The sequence below is a fragment of the Oncorhynchus mykiss genome, chromosome 7 (genome assembly GCF_057628025.1).
Source record: "Oncorhynchus mykiss isolate SJ-2025 chromosome 7, ASM5762802v1, whole genome shotgun sequence".
NCBI classification, from domain to species: domain Eukaryota; kingdom Metazoa; phylum Chordata; class Actinopteri; order Salmoniformes; family Salmonidae; genus Oncorhynchus; species Oncorhynchus mykiss.
The window spans coordinates 7,444,703-7,472,459 of NC_143028.1; the positions used below are offsets into that span (position 1 = coordinate 7,444,703).

Consider the following 27,757-nt stretch of genomic DNA (forward strand, 5'->3'; position numbering starts at 1 on the left):
AATAAATAGCATAAATATGGGTTGTATTTACAATGGTGTTTGCTCTTCACTGGTTGACCTTTTCTCGTGGCAACAGGTCACAAATCTTGCTGCTGTGATGGCACACTGTGGTATTTCACCCAGTAGATATGGGAGTTTATCAAAATTGGGTTTGTTTTTGAATTCTTTGTGGATCTGTGTAATTTGAGGGAAATATGTTTCTAATATGGTCATACATTGGACAGGAGGTTAGGAAGTGCAGCTCAGTTTCCACCTCATTTTGTGGGCAGTGTGCACATAGCCTATCTTCTCTTGAGAGCCAGGTCTGCCTACAGCGGCCTTTCTCAATAGCAAGGCTATGCTCACTGAGTCTGTACATAGTCAAAGCTTTCCTTAAGCTTGGGTCAGTCACAGTGGTCAGATATTCTGCCACTGTGTACTCTCTGTTAGGGCCAAATAGCATTCTAGTTTGCGTTATTTTTTTGTTAATTCTTTCTAATGTGTCAAGTAATTATCTTTTTGTTTTCTCGTGATTTGGTTGGGTCTAATTGTGTTGCTGTCCTGGGGCTCTGTGGGGTGTGTTTGTGTTTGTGTTTGTGAACAGAGCCCCAGGACCAGCTTGCTTAGTGGACTCTTCTCCAGGTTCATCTCTCTGTAGGTGGTAGGTGTAGGAATCGCTTCCTTTTAGGTGGTCTCTCTCTCTCTCCCCCCTGTTGTTTTTTCATGGCCACACTAGTTCATATCATGTGATTGGCAGAGGATTGCTTAGTTAATCTCTGGCTATAATTCCCCCTTCGCCACTAGCCTCCCCTGCAGACCTAGCCCACTGACCCTGCTGAGAGCAGCACTTCCTTTATGCCCCTGAAAGCACAGGGGATTGAGCCCTAACAACAAAAACTAATCACCCTCCTCCCCTCTCTTTCTATCCCCGGCCACTAGCCTGGCAGTGTGTGTGTGTGTGTTCATGTGACACACACACACATCAGTCAGGTGAAGGTTAGCTGCCAAACTTTTCTCTGTGACCCTTTCCAGGGATCTGGAAAGACTATCGTTGCTATGCAAACATTAGCACACAGACGATAAATTGGGTGTATCAGGCATCTGCCTGACAACTTTGGTAAAGAGACACCAGATGCTGGGTAACTAGCCCATCACAGAGCTAGATACCTATAAAATATTTTGCCACTGAGCTTGTCCAGGTAGAAATGGACCGTTGGTAAAGATCTAGGACCAGTTTACCATCACCTTAATAACCATTAAGGGGGAACACAAAACTGACTTAAGATCAATGTCTAGGGGCATCTTAGTACATCCTACTCTGAGTCACCCCCCACAGATCACTATGGAGATGAGGGAGCAACATTCTAATAATGACTGGGCGCCCTTCATACCTACTGTATGAGTGGCTGAATGGCTTGCAATGTCAAATGATGGTGTTCCTGAGTCAGACAATAGGAGACAAGAACAACTGGGCCTTACTTGACAGTAAGGTGGGGCCCTGCAATGAGGATATAATACCAGCTGTCATAAAAAGTAATGACAGCTTATGAATAGGGGAATAGGGGTTTTATTTTACAATCAGATACCTGTCGTTTTTACACATTATACAATACATAGGGAATAGGGTGATTTTTACTGTCAGGCATCTGTGTCTGTCTGGTTTCCAGTGACCCTGGTGTCTTTTGTCATCACAATGGGCAAAAATGTGGCTACAGGGCCATTTAGTTGTGTGAAGGTCCGTGAATGCCATCGTTATCACATGACCAGTCTCAGACATCTGGCACAAAGAGACCAACCATCCCTTTTATCACCCCATGAACCCCTTCCCTCCCATACACTTTGGACCATAGACAGAGTGACTGAGCTCTGCCCCAGGCCTAAATGGCATTAATGATTATAAGCAATAAGCATAGTGAGCCTACCAGTGCCACTGCCACTGCCAAGTGGAGTAATACTCCACTGGCATAGTGTTCCCACCTTGGGAAGGGAACCAACATGCTGTTGTTACGAATATCAATAATTTAGATAGTAAAGTGTCAGCGGCAGCACCATGACATATTTTTTTTTACCTTTATTTAACCAGGCAAGTCAGTTAAGAACAAAATCTTATTTTCAATGAAGGCCTAGGAACAGTGGGTTTCGGTTACTAGTCCAACGCGCTAACCACTAGGCTGCCCTGCCGCCCCATTGACCTTGAACATGTGTGAACATGTTGAACAAAGTGCGACACCAACATCAGCATGCTACGGTGCCATGCAAAACCTTCCCGACATCCCTGATCTTGTGAAAGTCTTCGTACACCACCTAGCGGCCAAGGGGGAAAACACAGCCACGTTGAATGCCTCGCGTCAACGATGCGCGCGCAGTCATCGCCATTTTGAATTACAGCCGCACTTCGCTGGCTGATGACTGAAAGGAGGCAAGATTTCTTCGTTTCTGAAATATTTCTGCGCATTCAAAGCTATACTTACTGGATACCTATTGTGAGGGATTTATATCGCTCTAAGTATGGCTCACCGAAATCTAAAACAGGTCAACATTCAAAACAACGCACCGTCGCCGAAACCTCAGCAGCAGCAGCAGCAGCAGTACCACCAGCAGCACACAAAGCGCAACATGGACTCTCCAGGCATGGAGCGAAGGCCGAATGTTGCGGATGGGAAAACCCCACCACCAAAGCCGCCGACGGCTGCCAGCCCTGCGGCAGAGGGGGAGGGTGGAGCCGGAGAGTCGCAGGAGATGACGCTGGATATAAAGAGTTTCAGGAGACCCGGGGAGAAAACCTTCACGCAGCGTTGTAGGTTGTTCATCGGTAACCTCCCGACAGACCTCACGGAGGATGATTTCAAAAAGCTGTTTTCCAAGTATGGCGAGGCTAACGAGGTGTTTATCAACCGAGACCGAGGATTCGGCTTCATTCGACTGGTAAGACTGCGTATTAGAGTAACGTTAATCAGTAATATCTAACTCCGTGGTGAAGGAAGCTCCTTTTGAATGTTGGCGTTTAGGCCGCATTAGTATCGATAGCCATCTGTTTCCCCTAGTTAGTTAGCTACGATTTATTACTCAGGCGGATGGGTCTGCCTGACCTGTTATTAAGCCTACTCCCCCACCCGAAGCCATTCATTACTTGATACATTGGGTCCCTTTGAAACATACCTGACTAGATTTTATGGCAACACTATCTAGGTGGCAATTCTCATTAATCAATCAAGACTTGCATAAAAAACGTTTGAAAGTTTGCTATCAATAGAGCCTAACCTTTGACCTGGTATTCTAGGAAACCAGGACGCTGGCGGAGATTGCCAAGGCAGAGTTGGACGGCATAGTGCTGGGGAACCGACCTATCCGGATCCGCTTCGCCACGCACGGCTCTGCCCTCACGGTGCGGAACCTTTCCCCCGTGGTCTCCAACGAGCTCCTTGAGGAGGCCTTCTCCGAGTTCGGCCCCGTGGAAAGGGCTATCGTTGTGGTGGACGACCGTGGAAGGCCCACTGGGAAGGGCTTCGTGGAGTTTGCCAACAAACCTTGTGCTCGTAAAGCCCTGGATCGCTGTGCTGACGGGGCGCTGCTGCTCACCACGTAAGACAACCAACGACTGCATTTACTTAGTTACCTGGTTTACGAAATAACCCAAACATGCCAAATCAATTCCAAGCAGTGTGAGTGATCACTCCCATCTCACCATGTTGTCTCCAGGTCTCCTCGGCCTGCCATTGTGGAACCCACCGAGCAGCTGGATGAAGAAGATGGACTCCCAGAGAAGTTGCTGGTGAAATCTGTACACTACCACAAGTACGTTATACACACAATCTCCTATTGGGAGTTTTACTCTCTGTACCAGTCTTGACAACCAGAGTTCTTTATCATAACCAGTATGAATTTGTTGATTTATTCACTTGCCTGTAGGTGTGTTTGTGTGCACCGTTCCACTTTCCTCGTGGTCTCCCTGCAGGTCTTAGTCCAGCCACTAACCCCTCTCCTCCCCGTCTCTCCAGGGAGAGGGAGCACCCCCCGCGGTTTGCCCAGCCGGGGACATTTGAGTTTGAGTACTCGTCCCGCTGGAAGGCCCTGGACGAGATGGAAAAGCAGCAGAGAGACCAGGTTGAGCGCAACATCCGAGAGGCAAAGGAGAAGCTGGAGCAAGAGATGGAGGCCGCCAAGCACGAGCATCAGCTCATGATGATGAGACAAGGTACACACACTCAGAGGAACCTCTCACACACACTGAGGAAGACGCTCACTTCTCAAGGACAAAGTTAACATGTTACCTTTTGTGTTGTGCGCATATTCAACATTAGCAGACATAGCCATAGGCCTACTTCAAGTGTTGTCAGAAACTGTCACATGTGAATACAGAAAAACATTAATACCAAGCCAACCCCTTTCTCTCAGACCTGATGTAATACCAAGCCAACCCCTTTCTCTCACACCTGATGTATTACCAAGCCAACCCCTTTCTCTCAGACCTGATGTAATACCAAGCCAACCCCTCCTCTCAGACTTGATGTAATACCAAGCCAACCCCTTTCTCTCAGACCTGATGTAATACCAAGCCAACCCCTTTCTCTCAGACTTGATGTAATACCAAGCCAACCCCCTCCTCTCAGACCTGATGTAATACCAAGCCAACCCCCTCCTCTCAGACCTGATGTAATACCAAGCCAACCCCTTCTCTCAAACCTGATGTAATACCAAGCCAACCCCTTTCTCTCAGACCTGATGTAATTCCCTTTCTCTCAGACCTCATGTAATACTAAGCCAACCCATATTTCTCTCATCTTCTCTTTCTCAGACCTGATGAGGCGTCAAGAAGAGCTGAGACGTCTGGAGGAGCTTCGCAACCAGGAGCTGCAGAAACGCAAGAATATAGAGATGAGGTACGTGTGTGTGTGTACCTCCCACTCTATTTTCTACTTGTCAGAAGTGTGTGTGTTAAACATTCTCTCCTGTTTGTAGACATGAGGAGAGGCGTAGGCAGGAGGAGGAGATGATGCAGCGCCATCGAGAGCAGGAAGAGATGAGACGCCAACCGGACGGCTTCAAGCCAAACTATGCGGACACCGTGAGTTCACCGGACAGACACACAAACATGCACACACAAAGGTCAGACCGGTTCAAGCCTAATTTCATGAAGAGTGTGAATACACTTGGAGAACACACACACAGCCAACATAGACATTCACATCAGTACAGTCAGTATCACTCATTTCTTGGTTTTTGAATACACAAACTATCACACTTTTTTTTATTTTTAAGTTTCTTCGATTCAGGGAAGCAGTGTTCACACACTTTCATTCACATGATTCTGCTGAGGGTCTGCGTTTTAGATGGGGATTTTGAGAACATTCTCGGATATGATAGGGATTTTTCGGGGCCATCGATCATGTTGGGTGCTGAGAAAAGATGCCTAACAGTCCTACCACTCTACGTCACACTGATGATGATGATCAAGCATACTAGGGACAGGCACGGTTAATTAAATACCCGGATATCCCACCGAATGTTAGTATTCAATTACTTGAGTGTTCATTTTTTTAGATATAAATGTATTTATTTATTTAGACCTATTTTAACGATGGAAAAGCTTTGTCTATATTACGTCAACATTGGGATATTTTTATCTACAAAGAAATACCAGGACATTTGAAATTCTTAATTGAATTAAACAACAAACCTTTGAATGTAGTTTCTATAGCGGTGAGTTGAGATACTGCTGGGTATTTAGCCCTCCAGGCTGCCCCGACTCGTTATGCCATTTCCCCCCACTTCAAATAGCAATGACAGGCACTCCCTTGACAGAGTTTCCACAATACCTGACACAGATCAATGCAAAACACTCACCAGAAAACCTTTTTTTTTTGTAGCAGAATCGGTTCTATCACGGACTTCTCTTTCGTTGTTGCTGTTAGCCAAACTACCGGAAACACAGTATCTCCTCTGTTTACCTCTGCCATGTGCATGTGCATTTTTCGACTATCCGGATATCTGGAAAATATAAGTGATGTTATTTGAATAGTAAAATAATTTTGAATACCCATTCCTAAAGCATCCCAGAATGCTGCCCTTTTCTTTTCAAATAGTGTCCCATATCACTATAGGAGCATATATTTTCTAGGTAACTACAGATGAACATAGTGTATCGTAGTCCTGTGTGTGAAAGTCTACTAAAAATGTATTTTGGGTTGGTCTAGTTTAGGGTAGCCTACTACCTATTTAGTGCTATTTCTTATGTAAGTAGCATGTCACAATTCCAACAGGGCTTTAGGTTTGGTTTTGGTATCTTCCAAAGACTTTAGCTTGAAAGACACAAACCTGATCTGAAATGGACCTCAAGCCACTATTCATTCTCCTTCTTACGGGACTGATAGGTGTAAGCAGTGCAGCAATTGCTCAACCTAACCCTCCAATGGGCTTAGGGTAGCAGCTGACAGCCACCATCTTGTTTTCACCCATCTGGTTTCTTCAGATCTGCTAAAACCAAAAGAGAAAGGCCGAGGGGTTTTCATATTGGTTCATCTGTGTTTTACTGTGGTTTTCAGGGTGTATGTTTCTCACCAAACTGATGTCCAGCAGTAGCAGCCCTTCTAAGCCGTGTGTCCACAATACTAGCCTCACAGCTAGCGACATAAAACACCATGTAGCTGTCCCACGTTATACGTATATCATCAATTCAAATGCCTGTTGTATTTACCTGGGTTTTCAACACCTATTTTACTAAAGTAGTATGGGAGAGGGACACCTGCTAGAACAAAATACTGCTCTATCTCTGCTGAGTTGTCTGAAGTAAGTTAGATCCTGTAACTGACAGCTTGGCTTTCTTGTGGGAATATTAAGAGGGGAGAGGCTAATGATTGACAGACCCTTTCACCACAATGCTCATTTGTGATGCTTGGGTGTGTTCCAGATGAGAGTAACTTCACTTCCAGAGAGAGTCCTCAGAATAGTTCTAATGTTTTCCATGAAGGCGATAGGGTAACTTGAATGTCAATCTGTTAAAATTTTAATGGCATGTCTATAAATGGCCACTGTGCAAATGCTGTGTCCTTTGGTATCTTCACTTTATCTAATCACTTGACAAAAACACAGGCAAAGAGGTGAGGAATCTGTCATCAGCTTTTTCTAGGTGGATTTTAATGTCTTTCATTTCAGGCCTAAGTCTTGGTCCCAATTTTCAGTACTTCAATAGTCTCCAGTCAACTTTTTCATCATTGCAACTCTGTGATTATGGGTTGGGAAACATACTGACATTCTCAGGAAACATGTGTTTATCTACCTAGCCCTTAGTGCACTTGTATTACTGCATGCCTGTGGATGTGATGTGTCTTATGATGTTGCTGCATAATAACTTTTCTTCTCTGTTTCTATTGTGTGTTGAGAGGCCGTAGAGAAAGAGGACCGGCTGGAAATATCGTACAAAGCACCCTCTGCTGTTACAGCCACCCTTACACTACTCTTAGCATGCACTCTTGCTCCTATGCAACAGTTACAACTCCTACAGCTTAACCCAAAACAACCCGCACAAGGATTAACATAATCTATTGTCGTTACCCTTTACCATTAGTCTTGGGAGGGATGTTAGACTGGCGGCAATCTCAGAACATGCTCGCAAGCCTCACACACATTTACGAACAGCGCGTATACCTAACACACTTTTTGTCTCCCTCTTACATTTACATTTTAGTAAGAGCGACTTAGTTAGTGCATTCATCGTAAGAAAGCTAGGTGAGACAGACACATATCAGTCGTAGTAAGTGCTAGTAGGAAAAGACGAGTGCAAGTTTTAAAAAATGAACGATGCTCCATTCCCTAACTTAATGTGCTATCGACCGAGGAATGAAAACCAAAAGGGATGGTTGAATAGAAGTCCATAAGACAAAGCTAAACTACAACTTAGAAGTCAGAAGTGTCTGGCATTAATAGAACTTTTAAAGATCTATCAATTGGGCACCACTTTGTATTCAATGTGTCCCGTCATCCAGAGTGCCAAAGTTGTGCTCGTGTAAAACATACACAGGATTACAGTATTATGTAGGCCTATTATTAGTGGCACTAGCAAAAGTCTTCACTTGAAATATAGTTTAATTTTTTTTTTTAAAAACACTTATGGTTGTTATTATGTAGTCCTCTAACACCGTTTCAGATAGAAATACCATTCACATTTTAAATGTGTAGACTGGTCTGGATTAAGTATAGCGTTTTTTTCATAGCATTTTATTTTTAATAATAATAATTTTACCCCCTTTTCTCCCCAATTTCGATCTTGTCTCATCGCTGCAACTCCCCAATGGGCTCTGGAGGCGAAGGTCATGCGTCATGCGTGCCAAGTCATGCGTCCTCTGAAACATAACCTGCCAAACCTGCCAGCTTAACCCAGGTAAACCAATGTGTTGGAGGAAACACCGTTCACCTGACGACCAAGGTCAGCCTGCAGGCGCCCAGCCCACCACAAGGAGTCGCTAGAGCGCGATGAGACAAATGAAGTCAAACTCTCCCCCTAACCCGGACGATGCTGGGCCAATTGTGTGCCGCCCTATGGGATTCCCGATCATGGCCGGTTGTGTGATACAGCCTGGGATCGAACCCGGGACTGTAGCGACACCTCTAGCACTATGATGTAGTGCCTTAGACCGCTGCGCCACTCGGGAGGCCCTGCATATATACTTTTTAAATTATTAAACTTTTTGTCCTTAAAAAACTTTGTATAACAATGTGACTTTACACATCAGCTACTTTGACCACTTTCCCAACAATTTAGACAAAACTTAGAGGACATTAAATATTTGTCTTCTCTGCTATTCAAATCTGAAATCGGGAACGGAATTATCTTCTAACAATCAAACTATACAGCTGTTTTAGGAACCGCATCAACTATCTCTTCACTTTTACAAACTTTTGACTATTTTCATAACTTAGTGTATGAAATCTTTAGCCTGCTTTTCAAATCTGAAATCAGAACAGCAATATCAAATTATAACACTTACTCTAGCTAACACATGGCCTAGCTATCTAAAACAGTCACTACTGCAATGTAGACTACTGCTACTAGTACTTCTGGGCTACTTACTACTACCTAGTCTCCCACTGAAGGCTACTATTCACTATTTATAAATCAGTCACGCCCTCTACTACACCAGACTTAAATTTAACACTAACAAACTTCTAAACTTCCACCACTAGGTGTAACATATTCATCACCCCTAATTATAGTCTGCAACTTTTCTAATTCCTTATGAGTAAAAATGTTGTAGTCTGAGTGTATTTACTGTATTTGTGATGAAATATGTGCTCTAACTCCCCTACACGCCAAAGTAATAAGGTTTTTATAGTTGTCTATCATAGTATGGGCTTATCAGACTAGATATTTTATCATTTAACTTTGGCTATAATTCTTCACTTAAGTAAAATGTTTTACATTTCCTCAACTACCACACAAATACTTTCAAATACCTAAAGCAAGTCCCACTATTTTTTGTTAATTGATAATTACCTTCTAGTTACTTTTTAAGATATAAAATAAAAATGTTTAGTAGTAGTGCTTACTGTACTTTAGGGAGTTTTTATCCATAAACATTTCTGCGGAAATTGTTCCAGGCAAAAGACCTATATCAGATATTCTGATCAATACTCGAGATTTAATTCCAACAAATACTGTACATTTTGTTTTGTTTCTCGTTTACCAGTTCTCGTTCTTTTTCTTTTTAAAGATTCTTGCATTTAATTAACTCAAACTTTTGTAATACTGTCATGTTAATTTGACATTTTAACTTCCCATACTGCACTTACCTCTGTACTCAACAGAGACGAGAGTGTGTGTGTGAGAATTTGTTGCCTTGTGTGTGTGTCTGTGATGAGAATTTGTGTGTGTGTGTGTGTGTACTTAAACTACTTCATGTGCTTGTCTTGAGGGAGTGTTGTGTGCAAGTATGTGTGATGGGAGTGTTCGATCTTCAATGTGGAACATTTGCATTATATTCCAGGTAAGTATATTCAGGTGGAGCTGTAACTATATAACTAGAACACAAAAGATGAGTGAATGCAGCTGGTGAAGGATTTTTAGTGTCCATCCCTCATTAACTATTTAAATGTAACATGATTTGAAATAAAGTATATTAATATGTAATATATGTACTATTTACCCATGTTTACTTTGTTTTAGCTGGCCAGTTTAAAATTCACAGGAAACTCCGATTTGACAACATATATCTTAAGACATTTTGGACCAGGAGGTGTATTCTGTGGTTCTGCAATGTTTAGAATGTTGCTGGTAGAAATGCAATGTGTAGAGCTGACACTGTTCCCTATTACACGTTACAGAGCATGTCTGTTCTAAACAATGCTTTTCTATCTGTAACGCGTCTGACGTTCACAATATAACGTAGCACACAGGACTATACAGTATGTGTATCATATTTGTATGATGGTGTGAGTGAGCGAGTTGGGAGGATGTTGAGTGTATTTGCATATTATTTGTGTCTGCGAGTCTGTGGGGGGGGTTGAGTTGAGTGATAATGTGTACTTACGTGTGTGTGTGTGAGAGAGCGAGTGGGGGCATGTTTATTGCATGTCCTTTATAATATATTTTATGTGAGAGGGGATGTCAGTGTTGATAATGTGTGTGCTTTGTACAGCTTCATTTGTGGGTTTGTGTAGTGTACATATATATTTGTGTTTACTAATGTTTAGGTTGTCTGAACATTAATGTGTGGAGGGGATTTATCTACTTCTCTATCTTTTCTCTTGCATATTTATCAGTAACCCTTATTCCTCTATTAGGCTGTAATTACCACAAGGTCACTTTAGTGTTTGATCAACTTTGGAATAAATCCATGTTGTATTTTGGCTTGGCCCATATTAAGTTATCACATACAGACCCATATTGGCCTTTTTAAATGGACCTTGAGAATCCATACTAGACACATAAGTAACTTGTTAAGCAAACCTAGGAACTCAGATGATCATTCTGTATGTGCTCCTCTCACACTAAATTCTTACATATCCAATACAGTATCATTCCACACACAGCTTTTGTAACTCCTCCTTCATGACTTTTTCTATCACAGTTGGGAGAACATTATTATCCTTATTCCCTGGCTGTTGCTTAAATATCTGTGTGAGTGTTGTGATGTGTGAGGAATCATCCTACACATGTCCTAATGGTCCTAGTAGTTATTGTCCACAAGGTTTACGGGTGCACCACTCTTCTTCACTTCTTCCAGAGAGAACAGGAAATGAGAATGGGTGAACTGGGCCCTCGTGGAGCCATTAATATGGGAGGTAGGGTCATAACGATGACTCAGCACTGACTGGTCCATAAACAACCATAAACTACCCCCTCCCACTTTCGGTGTCTACAGATCTAAAGGAACTGGGAAGGTGTTGGCCATATGGCTAGGTTTGTGAAATTCTGGTAACTTTCTCAATTCCCAGGGACTGGGATTCCTGGAAAGCCTGGGAATTTGAGGAAAGTTACTGGAGTTTTGCCGCCCCAGCCATAAGGCAGAAGTTCCCCCTAAGAAGGCTAGGTGGAGCCCCCGCCATATTGTGTGCACCTGGCTAGTTCCTTCAGGTCGGCAGACATTAAAGGGCTCGGAGCAGGGCTAAAGATATATTGTGAGGCTCTGAACGGGATGGGCTGTGTGAGGTTCATGGTGGCTCCTTCACCACTTCATGATTGTAACCCGGGGCTGCACATCACCTACATACTGTGTGTACTGAAGTACTAATACTACTGGGGGAAATATGCTCATGTGTCGTAGTCCGAGAACATGCTAATTATGTTTTTGTGTCACTGATTATATGTGAGAGTGACTAGGGTGTAAGTGTGTTTTGGGGGAATGTGAGACAAGTAATCGTGGAGGGGTTAAAGTTATCCATCACTGCAAAGGATATCCGTCATTACATTTTTTAGAGATTTTTTGTTTGTTTTAATGGCTAAATGGTATAACTCAGTTTTAATACATGTACAAAATGATCCTCTTTCCTGACAAGTAATGATGGTCATGCCTTTTTTTATTTGAATGAAAAGGGAGTTTTGCAGTCGATCTGAGATTGACTTAAATTTCAGTCATGGGTTTTCTTTTGTTTTTACACCTGATTTGTGTGGAGAAACTGAGTACATCAATTTGTAGAAAGTCACATCTACCTTTTTTAGTGTGAATTTTACATGATGACTTCACTAATGATCTTTTCATTATCAGGTAATTTGTTATTTAGTCAACTGGTTGAAGGAAACCATTGTTTTCTTTAGTCCTTAATGTTTTATGTAACTTCACTTTTGCTCTTTCTACAGACCTACTTATTTATCGTGCCACACATGTGGAAGGTTACCTGATTCGAACAATAGATGAGGCCCAAACCGAACAAACATTTCTAGCTTGAGGGTTTTTAGCAAATATTTTGTATCCGCAGTAGCCACCAATCCAACACTTGGTAAACGTTCTTATCTACAAGCTTAGAATAAACCCATCCCTTTGTTTGTATTTACATTTTATGTGTGTGTATGTTTACTACTTACAAACATAATGGCGTGTGTTGTTCAATGAGATGGTGGATTATTTTTATGGGGGGGGGGGGGGGCTTTTTGCAGTATCATTTCTGTGCACATATGCCATCTAGGAAAAGTTGATAATCTGTTCATTTCTAGCAGTGTGGGTGGGTGGGGTCAATTCATAACTAATACAGCTCTGTCTCATTTAGTACCTAGAAAGCATTATGAACTCTTTACTCGTGTTTCCATTAGTAGTTGATGCAACATTTTCTATCTTTAAAAAAATCTTTAAAAAATTACTGTTATTTTTTTATTAAATGCCTTGTCATCCTACGGATGCTTTTAAAGACCTGTATCGTATGGCTATGAATGCTGTGAATGGGATTTGGGTCCGGGGTTGAGTATCTGGCAACGGTGATGTGCAGTCACGGTTTTTAACCTAGAAGCAGAACTGGGTGATGGCGTTCTTTCGCCTGAAATCGGAAATTCATCCAGACTATCTGAGGGCCTCTCACAGCTTGTCCCACATTGCTATTTTACTGTAATGGAACTCTTACTCTGTTGATTGAATGGTATGATACACTGCTCCTGTTCCCAATGACCTGTAAATAGTCTGTTGTAGGCACCTATCTGCTAACGTTGGTTTTTGGTTGTTCAGCTATATATTAATTCAATTTGACCAATTTTAAGGCATAGCCTAATGATTACAGGTGCTGTAGACTTTTAACCTGCCTTATGAAATCATTAACAAATTATGTATGTATGTTTTTAAAACAGTATTTTTATATATATATATATATATATATTTTTTTTTTACAAAAAATAAATATGCCATGCAACAATTTCAAATATTTAACTGAGTTAGTTCATAGGAAAAAAATCTGTCAATTGAAAAATTCATTAGGCCCCCAGCTCATGTAACATGGGACCAACATTTTACATGTTGCGTTTATATTTTTGTTCAGTGTATATATCGATATGGATATCTCCCCACAGACTAACAAAATGTGATATGTTTTCAATTGTGTACCACCGTGCTCAATATTTTTGCCTTATTTTTCCTGTCAAACTAGGAAAATAAAACATTGGACACCTACATAATTGGCATTGCTTGTGTGACCAACAACCAACGTTAGCTAGCTCTGTCAGCCCTGAGAGATTTTTACACCACTCTACAACAACAAACAGTGCACACGGGGTGTGATGGGTGGGGTTTACTTCCAGTGTGACCAAACGATGCTACGTTGTTTTGCGTGTAGATGGGTTTAACCCCGCCTCTGTTGCCGGGGCCAGTGTAAACCAGGGACCCCCTCAAATGATTGGCATAGGCATGAGCGGAAGGGCCGGAGCCATGGGCCCCGAGGGAACTCCAAACATGGGCGCACCAAACATGATGCCAGACAATGGAGCCATGGTAATGTATGCGCTAAGATGGGCGCTTACTCTCAACCTCTTTTCAATTTCTCTCTCAATAACTCGCTCTCCTTAACCTGCTCAACCCTTGGTGCTGAATAGAAACTGCAGTGTATTGTTTTCAGGTTTTAACCAGTGGTGAGAGGAGATGCCAGAGGCTATTTAGATGCTGCTTATGGATATTACATTCCAAGGTGTTTTGCCAGTGACTTTGATTTGAATAGTTTATGGTACAGATATCTCGTCCAGCTGGTCTTTTCTGGCATCTTTTCCCCTACCATTGCGGTATATTTAATCATGATATCATTGTATCCCTTGGTGGTGATTAGCAAATTGAGGTTAATAATAACATTTACTCCCCTGACTTCACTGTTCACATCATGAGGTTAGTGTGGGTTAGGAAAGGGATTCTCATAGCTTAAATCAGCTCTGCACCCATAACTAATGGAATGATTCCTCTCTCCCTCTTCTGACTCTGCCCGGAACTACTCTGCTTGCCTACTTTGACGTTTGGAACGCCTTCTCATTCCCTCGCCAAAATGAACATTGTTATTGAATATCCCTCCCATCTGATTCTTCTGCATCTGGACTGCTCATAATATCTCCACCAACCCTATCCCTTTATGCTGTAGCAGCGCAACGATAGGTTCCCCCAGGGGGCTCCTAATCAGATTGGTTCGTCCCCCATGAGTGGCCGTCCAGGTGTCGAGTCCCCTCAGCAGCAACAGGCAGTGGGGGCAGGGCTTATGGGGGCAGGGCCTGGGCCTGCAGTGGGGGGGCCAGCAGGCTTCGGGAGGGGAATCCCTGTTGTGGGAAACTATGAAGGGCCTAACAACAAACGTCGCAGATACTAATTGTGTTATTATGTTTACATTTTTTCAACGGTGTACCCCAAGGCTCAATATTTGGATCTCTTGCTTTTCCTTTCTCATTATGTAAAATAACTGATTTATTTTCTCGTCAAATGTTTGTTTCTGTTCTTTTAATTTGGGCTGATTATTTCCCTCAGCTTCTTCATGTGTCCCAAATGTTGACTGAGGGGGAAAAATACTTGTTTTATATCAAAAGCCAGGCCCAATAGTCATGCAAAAACACAAATCTTCAATGTTGGCCGCCAAAGGCCAATATCAACTGCGATGTATCTTGATGTAGTCAGGTCTGTAGGTAAGGTTTAGGCCAATATTAACTGTGATGTATCTTGATGTAGGCAGGTCTGTAGATGGCTTATAAACTTCTGTATGATGTTGTTTCTTGCTTTTTGCTATCAGTATCCTATCCTCCTGTTATTGTTGTTTTCAGTAGATCCTAGTAACAAGTGAAGACCTGCATTGCCTCTGCAATGGTTAGCTTACTTTGATTTCCTCCCGTCCATGGAATGTCTTTCCAGTACATTGCATCCTGTAGTAGTAGTTTGGCTAACTGCAATAAAACTGAAATGCCATTTTGTGAAAACTAAGTTGATTGAAGTAAAAAAAAAAAAAAAAAAAACTTTTGTAGCCTCTCTCTCTCTCTCTCTCTCTCTCTTTTGCCTTTTTAGATATTTTGGGATTTTTCTCACCTTCATCCTTGTTTCAAGTATTATGAACTCAAACTAATCTTTTAATTTTTCAGAGCAGAGCCAAAATGATGTCTGTGTAAAACATGCACAGCCTTATGTTGTCACCCAGAGTCACATTTGTTTATTTGCACACAATATTTTGCGAAGCTAGATTAATGGACCACAGAGTTTAGTCTGCTTCGTGTTTTCCTTTTTGCCAAGGAACATCTGATATCATAGTATCGCGATACTGGTATCGGGACATCACTATTGGGTGTAATTGATCCTCAACCAGGCAAAATACCTATATCGGATATTCTGATTAATACACTGGAGTTTAATTTGAACCAATTGGCTACTCTACATTTTGTTAGTCATTTCTCATTCTTTTTACGTATATTTAAAGTTTCTTGCATTTTAATTAACTCAACATTATAGACAAACTTTTGTAATATTGTCATGTGTTATGTTAATTTATCATGACATTTGAATATCCCGTACTCGTGCACTTACCTCTGTACTCGAGCGAGAGAATTTGTGTTGCCGTGTGTGTAGTAACATAGTAAAATCATGTGCTTGTCTTGAGTGTTGTGTGGAAGTATGTGTGATGAAAGTGTTTGATCTTCAATGTGTAACATTTGCATTATATTCCAGGTAAGTATATTCAAGTGGAGCTGTGACTACACTACATGACAGTATGTGGACACCTTCTCATCTAACATCTCATTCTAAAATCTTGGGCATTAATATGGAGTTGGTCCCTCCTTTACTGCTATAACAGCTTCTTGGAAGGCTTTTCACTGGATGTTGGAACATTGCTGTGGGGATTTGCATCCATTCAGCCACGAGCATTAGTGAGGTCAGCACTGATATTGGGCGATTAGGCCTGGCTCGCAGTCTGCGTTCCAATTCATCCCAAGGTGTTTGATGGGGTTGAGGTCAGGGCTCTGTGCCGGCCAGTCAAGTTCTTCACACCGATCTCCACAAACCATTTATGTATGAACCTCACTTCATGCACAGGGGCATTGTCATGCTGAAACAGGAAAGGGCCTTCCCCAAATGTATTTATTTTTGATTGAATATCCAAAACATACAATATACTTGCAGTGAAGCCGCTCAACAACTACACCACACCAGTCATCCAACAGACTCCCATTCAGAGCGACACACAGAAGCATCTAGGGTCAACGCCCTGCTAAAGGGCATGTCAACAGATCTCCCATAAGGCCAAAATGGATCCAACCCCGCCTAGCCCGAACCACGAAAAACAGTCTGACCATTGTTCCTCGTCCACCAAACTTTACAGTTGGCACTATGCATTGGGGCGGGTAGTGGTCTCCTGGCATCCACCAAACCCAGATTTGTCCGTCGGACTGCCAGATGGTGAAGCGTGATTCATCATTCCAGAGAATGCGTTTCCACTGCTCCAGAGTCCAATGGCGGCAAGCTTTACACCACTCCAGCCAATGCTTGGCATTGCGCATGGTGATCTTAGCCTTTTGTGTGGCTGCTCGTCCATGGAAACCCATTTCATGAGGCTCCCGACGAACAGTTTGGAACCCGGTAGTGAGTGTTGCAACCGATGACAGGCAATTTCTACATGCTTCAGCACTCTGCGGTCTTGTTCTGGGAGCTTGTGTGGCCTACCACTTTGTTGCTCCTAGACGTTTCCAATTCACAGTTACAGTTGACCGGGGCAGCTCTACTAGAGCAGCTCTGGCAGGGCAGAAATTTGACAAACAAACTTGTTGGAAAGGTGGCATCCTATGACGGTGCCACGTTGAAAGTCACTGAGCTCTTCAGTTAGTCCATTCTACTACCAATGTCTGTCTATGGAGATTGCATGGGTGTGTGTGCTCGATTTTATACACCTGTCAGCAATGGGTGTGGCTGAAATCGCCAAATCCACTGATTTGAAGTGTTGTCCACATACTTTTGTGTGTGTAAATATGTATGTGTGTCTATAACTTGAACACAGGTAAACCCACTACAGATGAGTGAATGCAACCGGTGAAGGAATTAGTTTAGTGTCCATCCCTCATTAAGTATTTTGAATATAGTATATATGTTTAATTTGTGTTAGCTGGCCAGTTTTTAAATTCAAAGGAAACAAATATCTTGCAACATCTTAAGACATTAAATGTAGATTTTTGGACTGGGTCTATTCTGTGGTGCAGCAGTGTTTAGAATGTTGCTGATAGAAATGTTTTGTGTAGAGCTGACACTGTTCCCTATTACACGTTATAGAACATGTCTGTTCTAAACAATGCTTTTCTATTTACCTCTTTTTACTTTGACAATATAACGTAGCATACAGAACTATACTGTGTGTGTATTTGTATGATTGAGCAAGTGGGGAGGATGTGTAGAGTGATAAGGACGCGCACTTACACATGTTTGCGAGGGAGTGGGGGAAGATTTAGTCAAATCCAATTTTAGTGGCATGTCCTTCAAGATGATTTGTGATTTTAGTAGTCTTCTGTCAGGCTGACTGCAGGAATGTCCACCTGATCTGTTGCCAGAGAAATTAATGTTAATTTCTCTACCATAAGCCGACTCCATGTTTAGAGAATTTGGTAGTACGTCCAACCGGCCTCACAACAGCAGACCATGTGTGACCACGCCAGCCCAGGACCTCCACATCTGGCTTCTTCACCTGCAGGATCGTCTGAGACCAGCCAGCCGGATAGCTGATAAAAGTGTGGGTTTGCACAACCGAAGAATTTCTACACAAACTGTCTGCATGCTCGTAGTCCTCACCAGGGTTTTGACCTGACTGCAGTTCGGCCTCGTATCAAATCAAAGTTTATTTGTCACGTGCGCTGAATACAACAGTGAAATGCTTACTTACAGGCTCTAACCAATAGTGCTAAAAAAAGGTATTGGGTGAACAATTGGTAGGTAAAGAAATAAAACAGTAAAAAGACGGGCTATATACAGTAGCGAGGCTACATACAGACGCTGGGTAGTCAGGCTGATTGAGGTAATAGGTACGTGTAGATATGGTTAAAGTGACTATGCATATATGATGAACAGAGAGTAGCAGTAGCGTAAAAGGGTGGGTGGGGCACAATGCAGATAGCCCGGTTAGCCAATGTGCGGGAGCACTGGTTGGTTGGCCCAATTGAGGTAGTATGTATAGTTAAAGTGACTATGCATATATGATAAACGGAGAGTAGCAGCAGCGTAGAAAAGGGGGTTGGGGGGGGGGCACACAATGCAAATAGTCCGGGTAGCCATTTGATTACCTGTTCAGGAGTCTTATGACTTGGGGGTAAAAACTGTTGAGAAGCCTTTTTGTCCTAGACTTGCACTCTGGTACTGCCTGCCATGCGGTAGTAGAGAGAACAGTCTATGACTGGGGTGGTTGGGGTCTTTGACCATTTTTAGGGCCTTCCTCTGACACCGCCTGGTGTATAGGTCCTGGATGGCAGGCAGCTTAGCCCCAGTTATGTACTGGGCCGTACACATTGGGGATGAAAAATAATTAGTTGGGTAAAATAGATAAGATGTTTTATTTTCATAATATGCTTGTGAGATACTTGACATTTAGAAGGTATCTTTTTGTACTATAGTGTTGGCCATTTGCAGTTATCCTTTCTCTGTCCTGGGTTCAGTTACTGGGGCCACACAGAGGGGAGAGGTCAGGCTTGTCATGTGTAAACGTATCTTTTAAACCATGTGAAGGGATGATTGAGGGGGAACCAATTATCTCTTGGCTCCACAATGTCTGTGTGCCAGTCACTCCCTACTTTTCCCATCGGGGAGAGGAGGATGGCAGTGTGGAACCATTCTATGTTCCCTCTGAGGTTGCCCTTATTTATCTTGACCTAGAGGCTCACTCTCCTCTCCGTGAGATTGTCCAGGATGGGTTGTATTTGGGATGGGAGTATCTAAAATGACAATTGATATATACCATTGGATGAGGTTATGTCTTGGTACTATTTTGTACCAAGAACGAGATAAGAGCTTCGTTTAGGAGACCAAACTGAACGACAATTTATAGCTAAATACTGTCTGGCGATGGGATACTCCTCTCTCAAGTAAAATCTTTCCTTGTGAAAGTTCCTATTATCTGTGTTTTGTCATGTTGACTAGGGGGGTGGATCTTTGCTATAAATGATCTCAGTTGCCATTATGTTGACCACTCTTAACTTTTCATTAGAGATACTGAAATGTTGAAAGTCAAAATGCTATTGCAAAAGCTTAATTATTATTAAAGGTGAAGATTAAGCATTACACTGACTGGTGTGTGATTTGCTCTCTCATCATTTGGTAATTAAGGACATTTCCACGACAACACACTACCCTCTGTAGTGCCTTGCGGTCAGAGGCCAAGCAATTACTGTACCAGGCAGTGATGCAACCAGTCAGGATGCCCTTGATGTTGCTACTGTAGAACCTATTGAGGATCTCAGGACCCATGCCAAATCTTTTTAGTTTCCTGAGGGGGAATAGGCTTCGTCGTGCCCTCTTCACGACTGTCTTGGTGTGTTTGGACCGTTCTAGTTTGTTGTTGATGTGGACACCAGGGAACTTGAAGCGCTCAACCTGCTCCACTACAGCCCCGTCGATGAGATTGGGGACGTGCTCGGTCCTCCTTTTCCTGTAGTCCACAATAATCTCCTTAGTCACGTTGAGGGATATGTAGTTATTCTGGCATCAACCGGCCAGGCCTCTGACTTCCTCCACTTTCGATGGCCACTGGCATGCTGGAAAAGTGTGCTCTTCCTGAGTGAATCCCGGTTTCAACTGTACTGGACAGATGGCAGACAGCATGATGTCGTGTGGGAGAGCGGTTTGCTGATGTCAACTTGTGAACAGAGTAACCCATGGTGGCGGGGGGGTTATGGTATGGGCAGGCATAAGCTACAGACAACGAACACAATTGCATTTTATCTATAGCATTTTGAATCCACAGAGATACCTCGACGAGATCCTGAGGCCCATTGTCGTGCCATTCATCCGCCTCAATCGCCTCATGTTTCAGCATGATAATGCACACTCCATGTCGCAAAGATCTGTACACAATTCCTGGAAGCTGAAAATGTCCCAGTTCTTCAATGACCTGCATATCTACCAGACGTGTCACACATTGAGCATGTGTGGGATGCTCTGGAAGTCAAGATCAACGTGTACGACAGCAGGTTCCAGTTCCCACCAATAACCAGCAACTTTGCACAGCCATTGAAGAGGAGTGGGACAACATTCCACAGCCACAATCAACGGCCTTATCAACTCTATGCAAAGGAGATGTCACGCTGCATGAGGCAGCTTGTGGTGTCACCAGATACAGACTGGTTTTCTGAACCACACCCCTACCTAATTTATTTTTTTAAGGTATCTGTGACCTACAGATGTACAGTGCCTTGCGAAAGTATTCGGCCCCCTTGAACTTTGCGACCTTTTGCCACATTTCAGGCTTCAAACATAAAGATATAAAACTGTATTTTTTTGTGAAGAATCAACAACAAGTGGGACACAATCATGAAGTGGAACGACATTTATTGGATATTTCAAACTTTTTTAACAAATCAAAAACGGAAAAATTGGGCATGCAAAATTATTCAGCCCCTTTACTTTCAGTGCAGCAAACTCTCTCCAGAAGTTCAGTGAGGATCTCTGAATGATCCAATGTTGACCTAAATGACTAATGATGATAAATACAATCCACCTGTGTGTAATCAAGTCTCCGTATAAATGCACCTGCACTGTGATAGTCTCAGAGGTCCGTTAAAAGCGCAGAGAGCATCATGAAGAACAAGGAACACACCAGGCAGGTCCGAGATACTGTTGTGAAGAAGTTTAAAGCCGGATTTGGATACAAAAAGATTTCCCAAGCTTTAAACATCCCAAGGACCATTGTGCAAGCGATAATATTGAAATGGAAGGAGTATCAGACCACTGCAAATCTACCAAGACCTGGCCGTCCCTCTAAACTTTCAGCTCATACAAGGAGAAGACTGATCAGAGATGCAGCCAAGAGGCCCATGATCACTCTGGATGAACTGCAGAGATCTACAGCTGAGGTGGGAGACTCTGTCCATAGGACAACAATCAGTCGTATATTGCACAAATCTGGCCTTTATGGAAGAGTGGCAAGAAGAAAGCCATTTCTTAAAGATATCCATAAAAAGTGTTGTTTAAAGTTTGCCACAAGCCACCTGGGAGACACACCAAACATGTGGAAGAAGGTGCTCTGGTCAGATGAAACCAAATTTGAACTTTTTGGCAACAATGCAAAACGTTATGTTTGGCGTAAAAGCAACACAGCTGAACACACCATCCCCACTGTCAAACATGGTGGTGGCAGCATCATGGTTTGGGCCTGCTTTTCTTCAGCAGGGACAGGGAAGATGGTTAAAATTGATGGGAAGATGGATGGAGCCAAATACAGGACCATTCTGGAAGAAAACCTGATGGAGTCTGCAAAAGACCTGAGACTGGGATGGAGATTTGTCTTCCAACAAGACAATGATCCAAAACATAAAGCAAAATCTACAATGGAATGGTTCAAAAATAAACATATCCAGGTGTTAGAATGGCCAAGTCAAAGTCCAGACCTGAATCCAATCGAGAATCTGTGGAAAGAACTGAAAACTGCTGTTCACAAATGCTCTCCATCCAACCTCACTGAGCTCGAGCTGTTTTGCAAGGAGGAATGGGAAAAAATTTCAGTCTCTCGATGTGCAAAACTGATAGAGACATACCCCAAGCGACTTACAGCTGTAATCGCAGCAAAAGGTGCCGCTACAAAGTATTAACTTAAGGGGGCTGAATAATTTTGCACGCCCAATTTTTCAGTTTTTGATTTGTTAAAAAAGTTTGAAATATCCAATAAATGTCGTTCCACTTCATGATTGTGTCCCACTTGTTGTTGATTCTTCACAAAAAAATACAGTTTTATATCTTTATGTTTGAAGCCTGAAATGTGGCAAATGGTCGCAAAGTTCAAGGGGGCCGAATACTTTCGCAAGGCACTGTATATCTGTACTCCGTTATGTGAAATCCATAGATAAGGGCCTAATGAATTTATTTCGATTGATTTCATCATATGAACTTTAACTCAAGTCTTTGGAATTGTTGCATGTTGTGTTTTATATTGTTCAGTGTAATTTGGCCCCAAAAAATGTCTAAACAGAAAGAAACAAAACTGGTTTAAACCTTCACAAAAGTTTTGAACAGGCTTATATTGCAGCAATTACCAACAAAGGCGTGTGCCTTCTGTAGGCCTACACAATAAAAAACGGTTCAAACTTAATTTAGCCAACAAAAATGTCTCAACAAAGAAACAAAACACTTTTTGCAATAATAATATACAATACTAAAACAAACTAATCAATATAAAAATAATATTTTCACTATATTATACTTTGTCGCTAATGGAGATACGAATAAATTAAATCAAAATCCTCTAATTTTACGTCAATGAAAATCCATCTTCGCAAAGGGCTAGGGCTGTTGCGGTGACCATATTACCTCCACACCGGCGGTCACGAGTCGCAGGTACAGGTGTTTCCCAGTCAGTCAAATTCCACATGACCGTTTAGTCAAAATAATTAGGCTAGCCCTCTGATGCTGCTGCTGATGGCCATTAGTAGTCTACCAAACTTGCTAACTGCCTGGTACGCACTATTGTCCCTCTAATCACTGACATCAATGCAAATGTCCAACCCGGAAGCCAGCCGCACCAATGTGTCGGGGGAAACACCATGTACCTGGTTGGCGTGCACTGCGCCCGGCCTGCCACAGGAGTGGTAACCCGGACAACGCTAGGCCAATTGCGCATCTTCCCCACGGACCTCCCAGTCGCGGCCGGCTGCGACAGAGCCTGGGCGCGAACCCAGAGTCTGTGGTGGCACTGTGCCACCTGGGAGGTCTGCAACATTTCTATAGGCTATGCAATTGCTGGAGAAAACAGAGCGATGGCCGCTGATGGTCGCTAATAAAAAGAGGGTCCCATCAGCTTTCTATAGGCTAGTCCTACTAGATTTATTTCTCAACTTTCCTAATATTAAGCACATTGCTTCTCTTTACAACAGCAGTATAGTGTACCTGGCTGGCATGAAATAAACCACCGGGAAAAGCTTCCTCCATTCGTTATGTAAGTGCAGAGATGACATGTATTTTTTTCCTGCTGCCCCTGTTTCGATACACATGCATGATAATGGTCCATTCTAAATCAAAACAAATTTCACACATTATTTAGTATATGTAAAGACGAATAAATCAAGAATAGTCTGATGGGTGACGATATTAGCTTATCACTTGTGAATTATATACTATTATTTGTGAATTATGCCCAGCATATTTTATAGCCCTTAGGCCTATATGTTTTAAAGTTTGTATCACAACTAAAGTGGCCAAATAACATCTTAAAATGAAGCACATTTAATCTGCTTTACAAAGGGCGCCTAACTGGCATACATAAGCAGCGTGTGTTTCAAGCTGGGGAAGATAATTTTCACCATAAAAATGCACCTTTTATAATAAAAGCATTACATGCATAACTGCATTTGCGGTCACTTTTGATAATGGTGTTTTCCGCTAATGGAACATTCACGCGTATAGCCTACTACCATGTGCTCATTGCTGCGTGTATAATGTGAAGAAATAGCCTAATATGTAGTAAACATTTAAAGCTGAAGTGTTGATCTGTTGCTTCAGCCACATTGCATAAAAAAATTTTTTTTTGATGCTAGTGGTTTTATTCGTTTGGAATCTCGCATCCCACAACTGTCCCAGACTGTATGGAATATTTATTTCTCGCACAGAATAGAACAGGTCAACTTTTGTACTATGGGGGATAGTAGATTGACATAGGCTATTCCTTTTGCTGTTTGTTAGGCCTACTCATCTTGTTGGCTGACGAAAAGTAAATGTGGACAGTTCTTCCCATATCTTCAATATTTTTTTTTTATTTTTTTATTTCACCTTTATTTAACCAGGTAGGCTAGTTGAGAACAAGTTCTCATTTGCAACTGCGACCTGGCCAAGATAAAGCATAGCAGTGTGAACAGACAACAACACAGAGTTACACATGGAGTAAACAATAAACCAGTCAATAACACAGTAGAAAAAAAGAGAGTCTATATACATTGTGTGCAAAAGGCATGAGGAGGTAGGCAAATAATTACAATTTTGCAGATTAACACTGGAGTGATAAATTATCAGATGGTCATGTACAGGTAGTGCAAAAGAGCAGAAAAGTAAATAAATATAAACAGTATGGGATGAGGTAGGTAAAAATTGGGTGGGCTATTTACCGATGGACTATGTACAGCTGCAGCGATCGGTTAGCTGCTCAGATAGCAGATGTTTGAAGTTGGTGAGGGAGATAAAAGTCTCCAACTTCAGCGATTTTTGCAATTCGTTCCAGTCACAGGCAGCAGAGAACTGGAACGAAAGGCGGCCAAATGAGGTGTTGGCTTTAGGGATGATCAGTGAGATACACCTGCTGGATCGCGTGCTACGGGTGGGTGTTGCCATCGTGACCAGTGAACTGAGATAAGGCGTAGCTTTACCTAGCATGGACTTGTAGATGACCTGGAACCAGTGGTCTGGCGACGAATATGTAGCGAGGGCCAGCCGACTAGAGCATACAGGTCGCAGTGGTGGGTGGTATAAGGTGCTTTAGTGACAAAACGGATGGCACTGTGATAGGCAGCATCCAGTTTGCTGAGTAGAGTGTTGGAAGCTATTTTGTAGATGACATCGCCGAAGTCGAGGATCGGTAGGATAGTCAGTTTTATTAGGGTAAGTTTGGCGGCATGAGTGAAGGAGGCTTTGTTGCGGAATAGAAAGCCGACTCTAGATTTGATTTTCAATTGGAGATGTTTGATATGAGTCTGGAAGGAGAGTTTACAGTCTAGCCAGACACCTAGGTACTTATAGATGTCCACATATTCAAGGTCGGAACCATCCAGGGTGGTGATACTAGTCAGGCGTGCGGGTGCAGGCAGCGAACGGTTGAAAAGCATGCATTTGGTTTTACTATATGCACCATGTAATTAGATAAGGACGGGCGCAGTTGCATCCCCGATGTCGGTCTTCACTTGTAAGAATGACTAGATCACGTGACAGAGAGCCATGTGAGTGAGAGCCGCTTCGGATTGCGCAGCACATTCAGAGAGAAGTCCACAAATCAGCACTCCGGGCCGCAAAAGGCATGGATTTGTTTAGGGTTCATTAGGCCACAAAGGGGATGCCGCCGTGAAATTCGAGGCATTATCAAGTGCTTGTCAAATTGTGAATGAGAGACTATTGGAGTGTAAACAGCCTGTGCAAAAAACAAAGCAGAGCTCATGCCTTTTCAAGTGACTTTTTTCAAATCATCATGCAGCCTAACAATGTATTAAAAAGCAAAACATATAGCCCAACATTTGTAGAACAAGTTACATTAATAACTCTAACTTGAGCATAAAGGAGTACCTATTTATTTGTTAACGCACTCCCTCAAATCATTATGAGAAAATACATTTTGTTCAATTTAATTCTTAATACTATGAAATAATGCCACGGAATTATAAGCAAATCCTGTCAGCTAAAGGAACTAGTGTAGCCCACAACCATTTGGCATAGCCACATCAAGACCTAACATAAGGATAACTCGGAGTATACTATTCTAATGAAATAGACATTTTCTTCATACCATGCTTCTTTAGACCTGTCACAATAAATCCATTATTTATTTTAGAAGGTGTAGGCTATGTTACATGGATTTATTTGACTTTTTAAAATGGTAGGCTATATGTTGAAAACAGGAGAGGCTAAATGTGTTCATGTTAATTAACGGTCAATTACCTTATTTGCTTGACAATCACCGGCTGATGAGATTTCATGACTGCCCTAGCCTAGGCCAAGGCTCCTTTCACTCACTCTCTCCGTCTCCACATCAGAAGGCACATGTGAGGTGAGCAGCCAGACCCAGTTTCAGCTATATATTTTTATTGAGTTGCAATTGGCTGACACAAGCTTGCGTAGTTGTCATCACCTCACACACACATTAAAGAGGACGGTTCCGGTTGGTAAATCAATTTCAATTGCACGTACCTGAGACCGTGACAATTATATCAGATCTGAGTCAAACGTCTGAAATATAGAACCTGACCGGGTCCCTGGTCAGATCTCAATATTTCAGGCCTGTTGAACCTGAAATAACAGCATTTCTGTAGCCTGTTGGTTTCCTAGCAGCAGGACTGACAAACACTGCTTTAGGGCCATCTGTTCCGTTTAACACAACAGTCCTTACAACATACACCTGTCATTAGTATCCTGAATTAATGTTGTTTCATTGTCCTCTGTGACATGACATACTACCAATCCACTTGGTGGAACCCATTGTGTATTAGTAGAATGAAGGATGAATTAATGAGGGAGTCAATGAATGAAGGATGCTTGTCCTTCTAGTGGATATCACCTGGTGACCATCTCGCACATCTCAAGGCCGCAGCACTGTCGGTCATTCTAAATGGTCGGTCTGACTTGTCCTGTTTCACTAAAGCATGTACCACATGGAGTTTCGTATTGCATCTGTCTGACACATACACACACAATTGTTTTCTTAATCGATATGTGTTTGTCATCTACAAAGTGTGCACCCAGAGGGGTCCCAGGACCGAGTTTGGGAAACCCTGAACTACTTAGTAAATGAACCTCATCTATCAGTACTCATCATAAGCCAATTGACATATCAATATAACGAGTAGTAATGATGGCCTGTTTTACAGATGGAGGTCCGGTGTTGAAACAACCCCATGCTGCCCTGTTCTAATCTATACAATGTATTTCTATCTGTAGAGGTTTTCCTGGGTTGGGATAGGTCGACTGGTGTGGAGGTGGTTTTAATCATGTCATTGTCTCCCTCTGTTCCCCAGGTGCACTCGCTCTACATGCTGCAGATATGAGACCAGCAAACTGGTTAAAAACAACAACATTAACATTGCTCTTCAGTGTTACCTCATTCCAACTGTTTTTATTGGGATTCCCTACAGGTAAGTGTTGCTTTTTCCTCCTATTTATTCTTCAACACAGTGTTATGTCTCTTATTACAGTAAATAAAAAATACAGCTTTCAAAAACCAAGTGTTTGGTTCCTTATTCCTTTATTGATTGATTTCAGAGGTAATGACAAATGAGTGTGACTTTAGTGTATGATTATCATGCTAGTATTGTTCTGCTTAGAAATTCAGATTATTTCAACTTGTTCTAATGAATTAAGCAAGTTTTGTGTGAAAAAATACTCAGGACTAGATTTGATTAGAAAGCAATAAAAAAAAAACAGGCCAAATCAACGTTGGTGTCTTGGTCTTGTCTTTGGACCCTCATTGACACTGAAAA

The 27,757-nt window shown here is 42.3% G+C and overlaps 1 protein-coding gene across 5 annotated transcripts; it reads left to right on the top strand.

Annotated features, from left to right (window-relative positions):
* Positions 1 to 1,932: 1,932 nt before the first annotated feature.
* On the top strand, positions 1,933 to 27,498 carry LOC110527315 (paraspeckle component 1). 5 transcript variants are annotated; one of them, XM_021608506.3, is made up of 9 exons: positions 1,933 to 2,904; positions 3,260 to 3,561; positions 3,679 to 3,774; positions 3,978 to 4,174; positions 4,775 to 4,859; positions 4,939 to 5,044; positions 11,199 to 11,256; positions 13,729 to 13,883; positions 14,515 to 16,000. In XM_021608506.3, the coding sequence occupies exons 1-9, from the start codon at positions 2,488 to 2,490 to the stop codon at positions 14,734 to 14,736; spliced, it is 1,638 nt and encodes a 545-aa protein (XP_021464181.3). In that variant the 5' UTR covers positions 1,933 to 2,487; the 3' UTR covers positions 14,737 to 16,000. The 5 variants fall into 5 exon arrangements, 3 of the variants coding, with proteins under 3 accessions (XP_021464181.3, XP_021464182.3, XP_090096241.1); XM_021608507.3 differs by having other exon boundaries at positions 14,518 to 16,000; XR_016497053.1 differs by lacking the exon at positions 11,199 to 11,256 and having other exon boundaries at positions 14,515 to 14,974.
* The last annotated feature ends 259 nt before the right edge of the window (positions 27,499 to 27,757 follow it).

Coding starts and splice junctions, on each gene's coding strand:
- LOC110527315 (XM_021608506.3), top strand. CDS start 2,488: ATGGCTCACCGAAATCTAAAACAGGTCAACATTCAAAACAACGCACCG. Junction 3,775..3,977: donor AAATCTGTACACTACCACAA/GTACGTTATACA, acceptor CCGTCTCTCCAG/GGAGAGGGAGCACCCCCCGC. Junction 11,257..13,728: donor TGGAGCCATTAATATGGGAG/GTAGGGTCATAA, acceptor TTTTGCGTGTAG/ATGGGTTTAACCCCGCCTCT.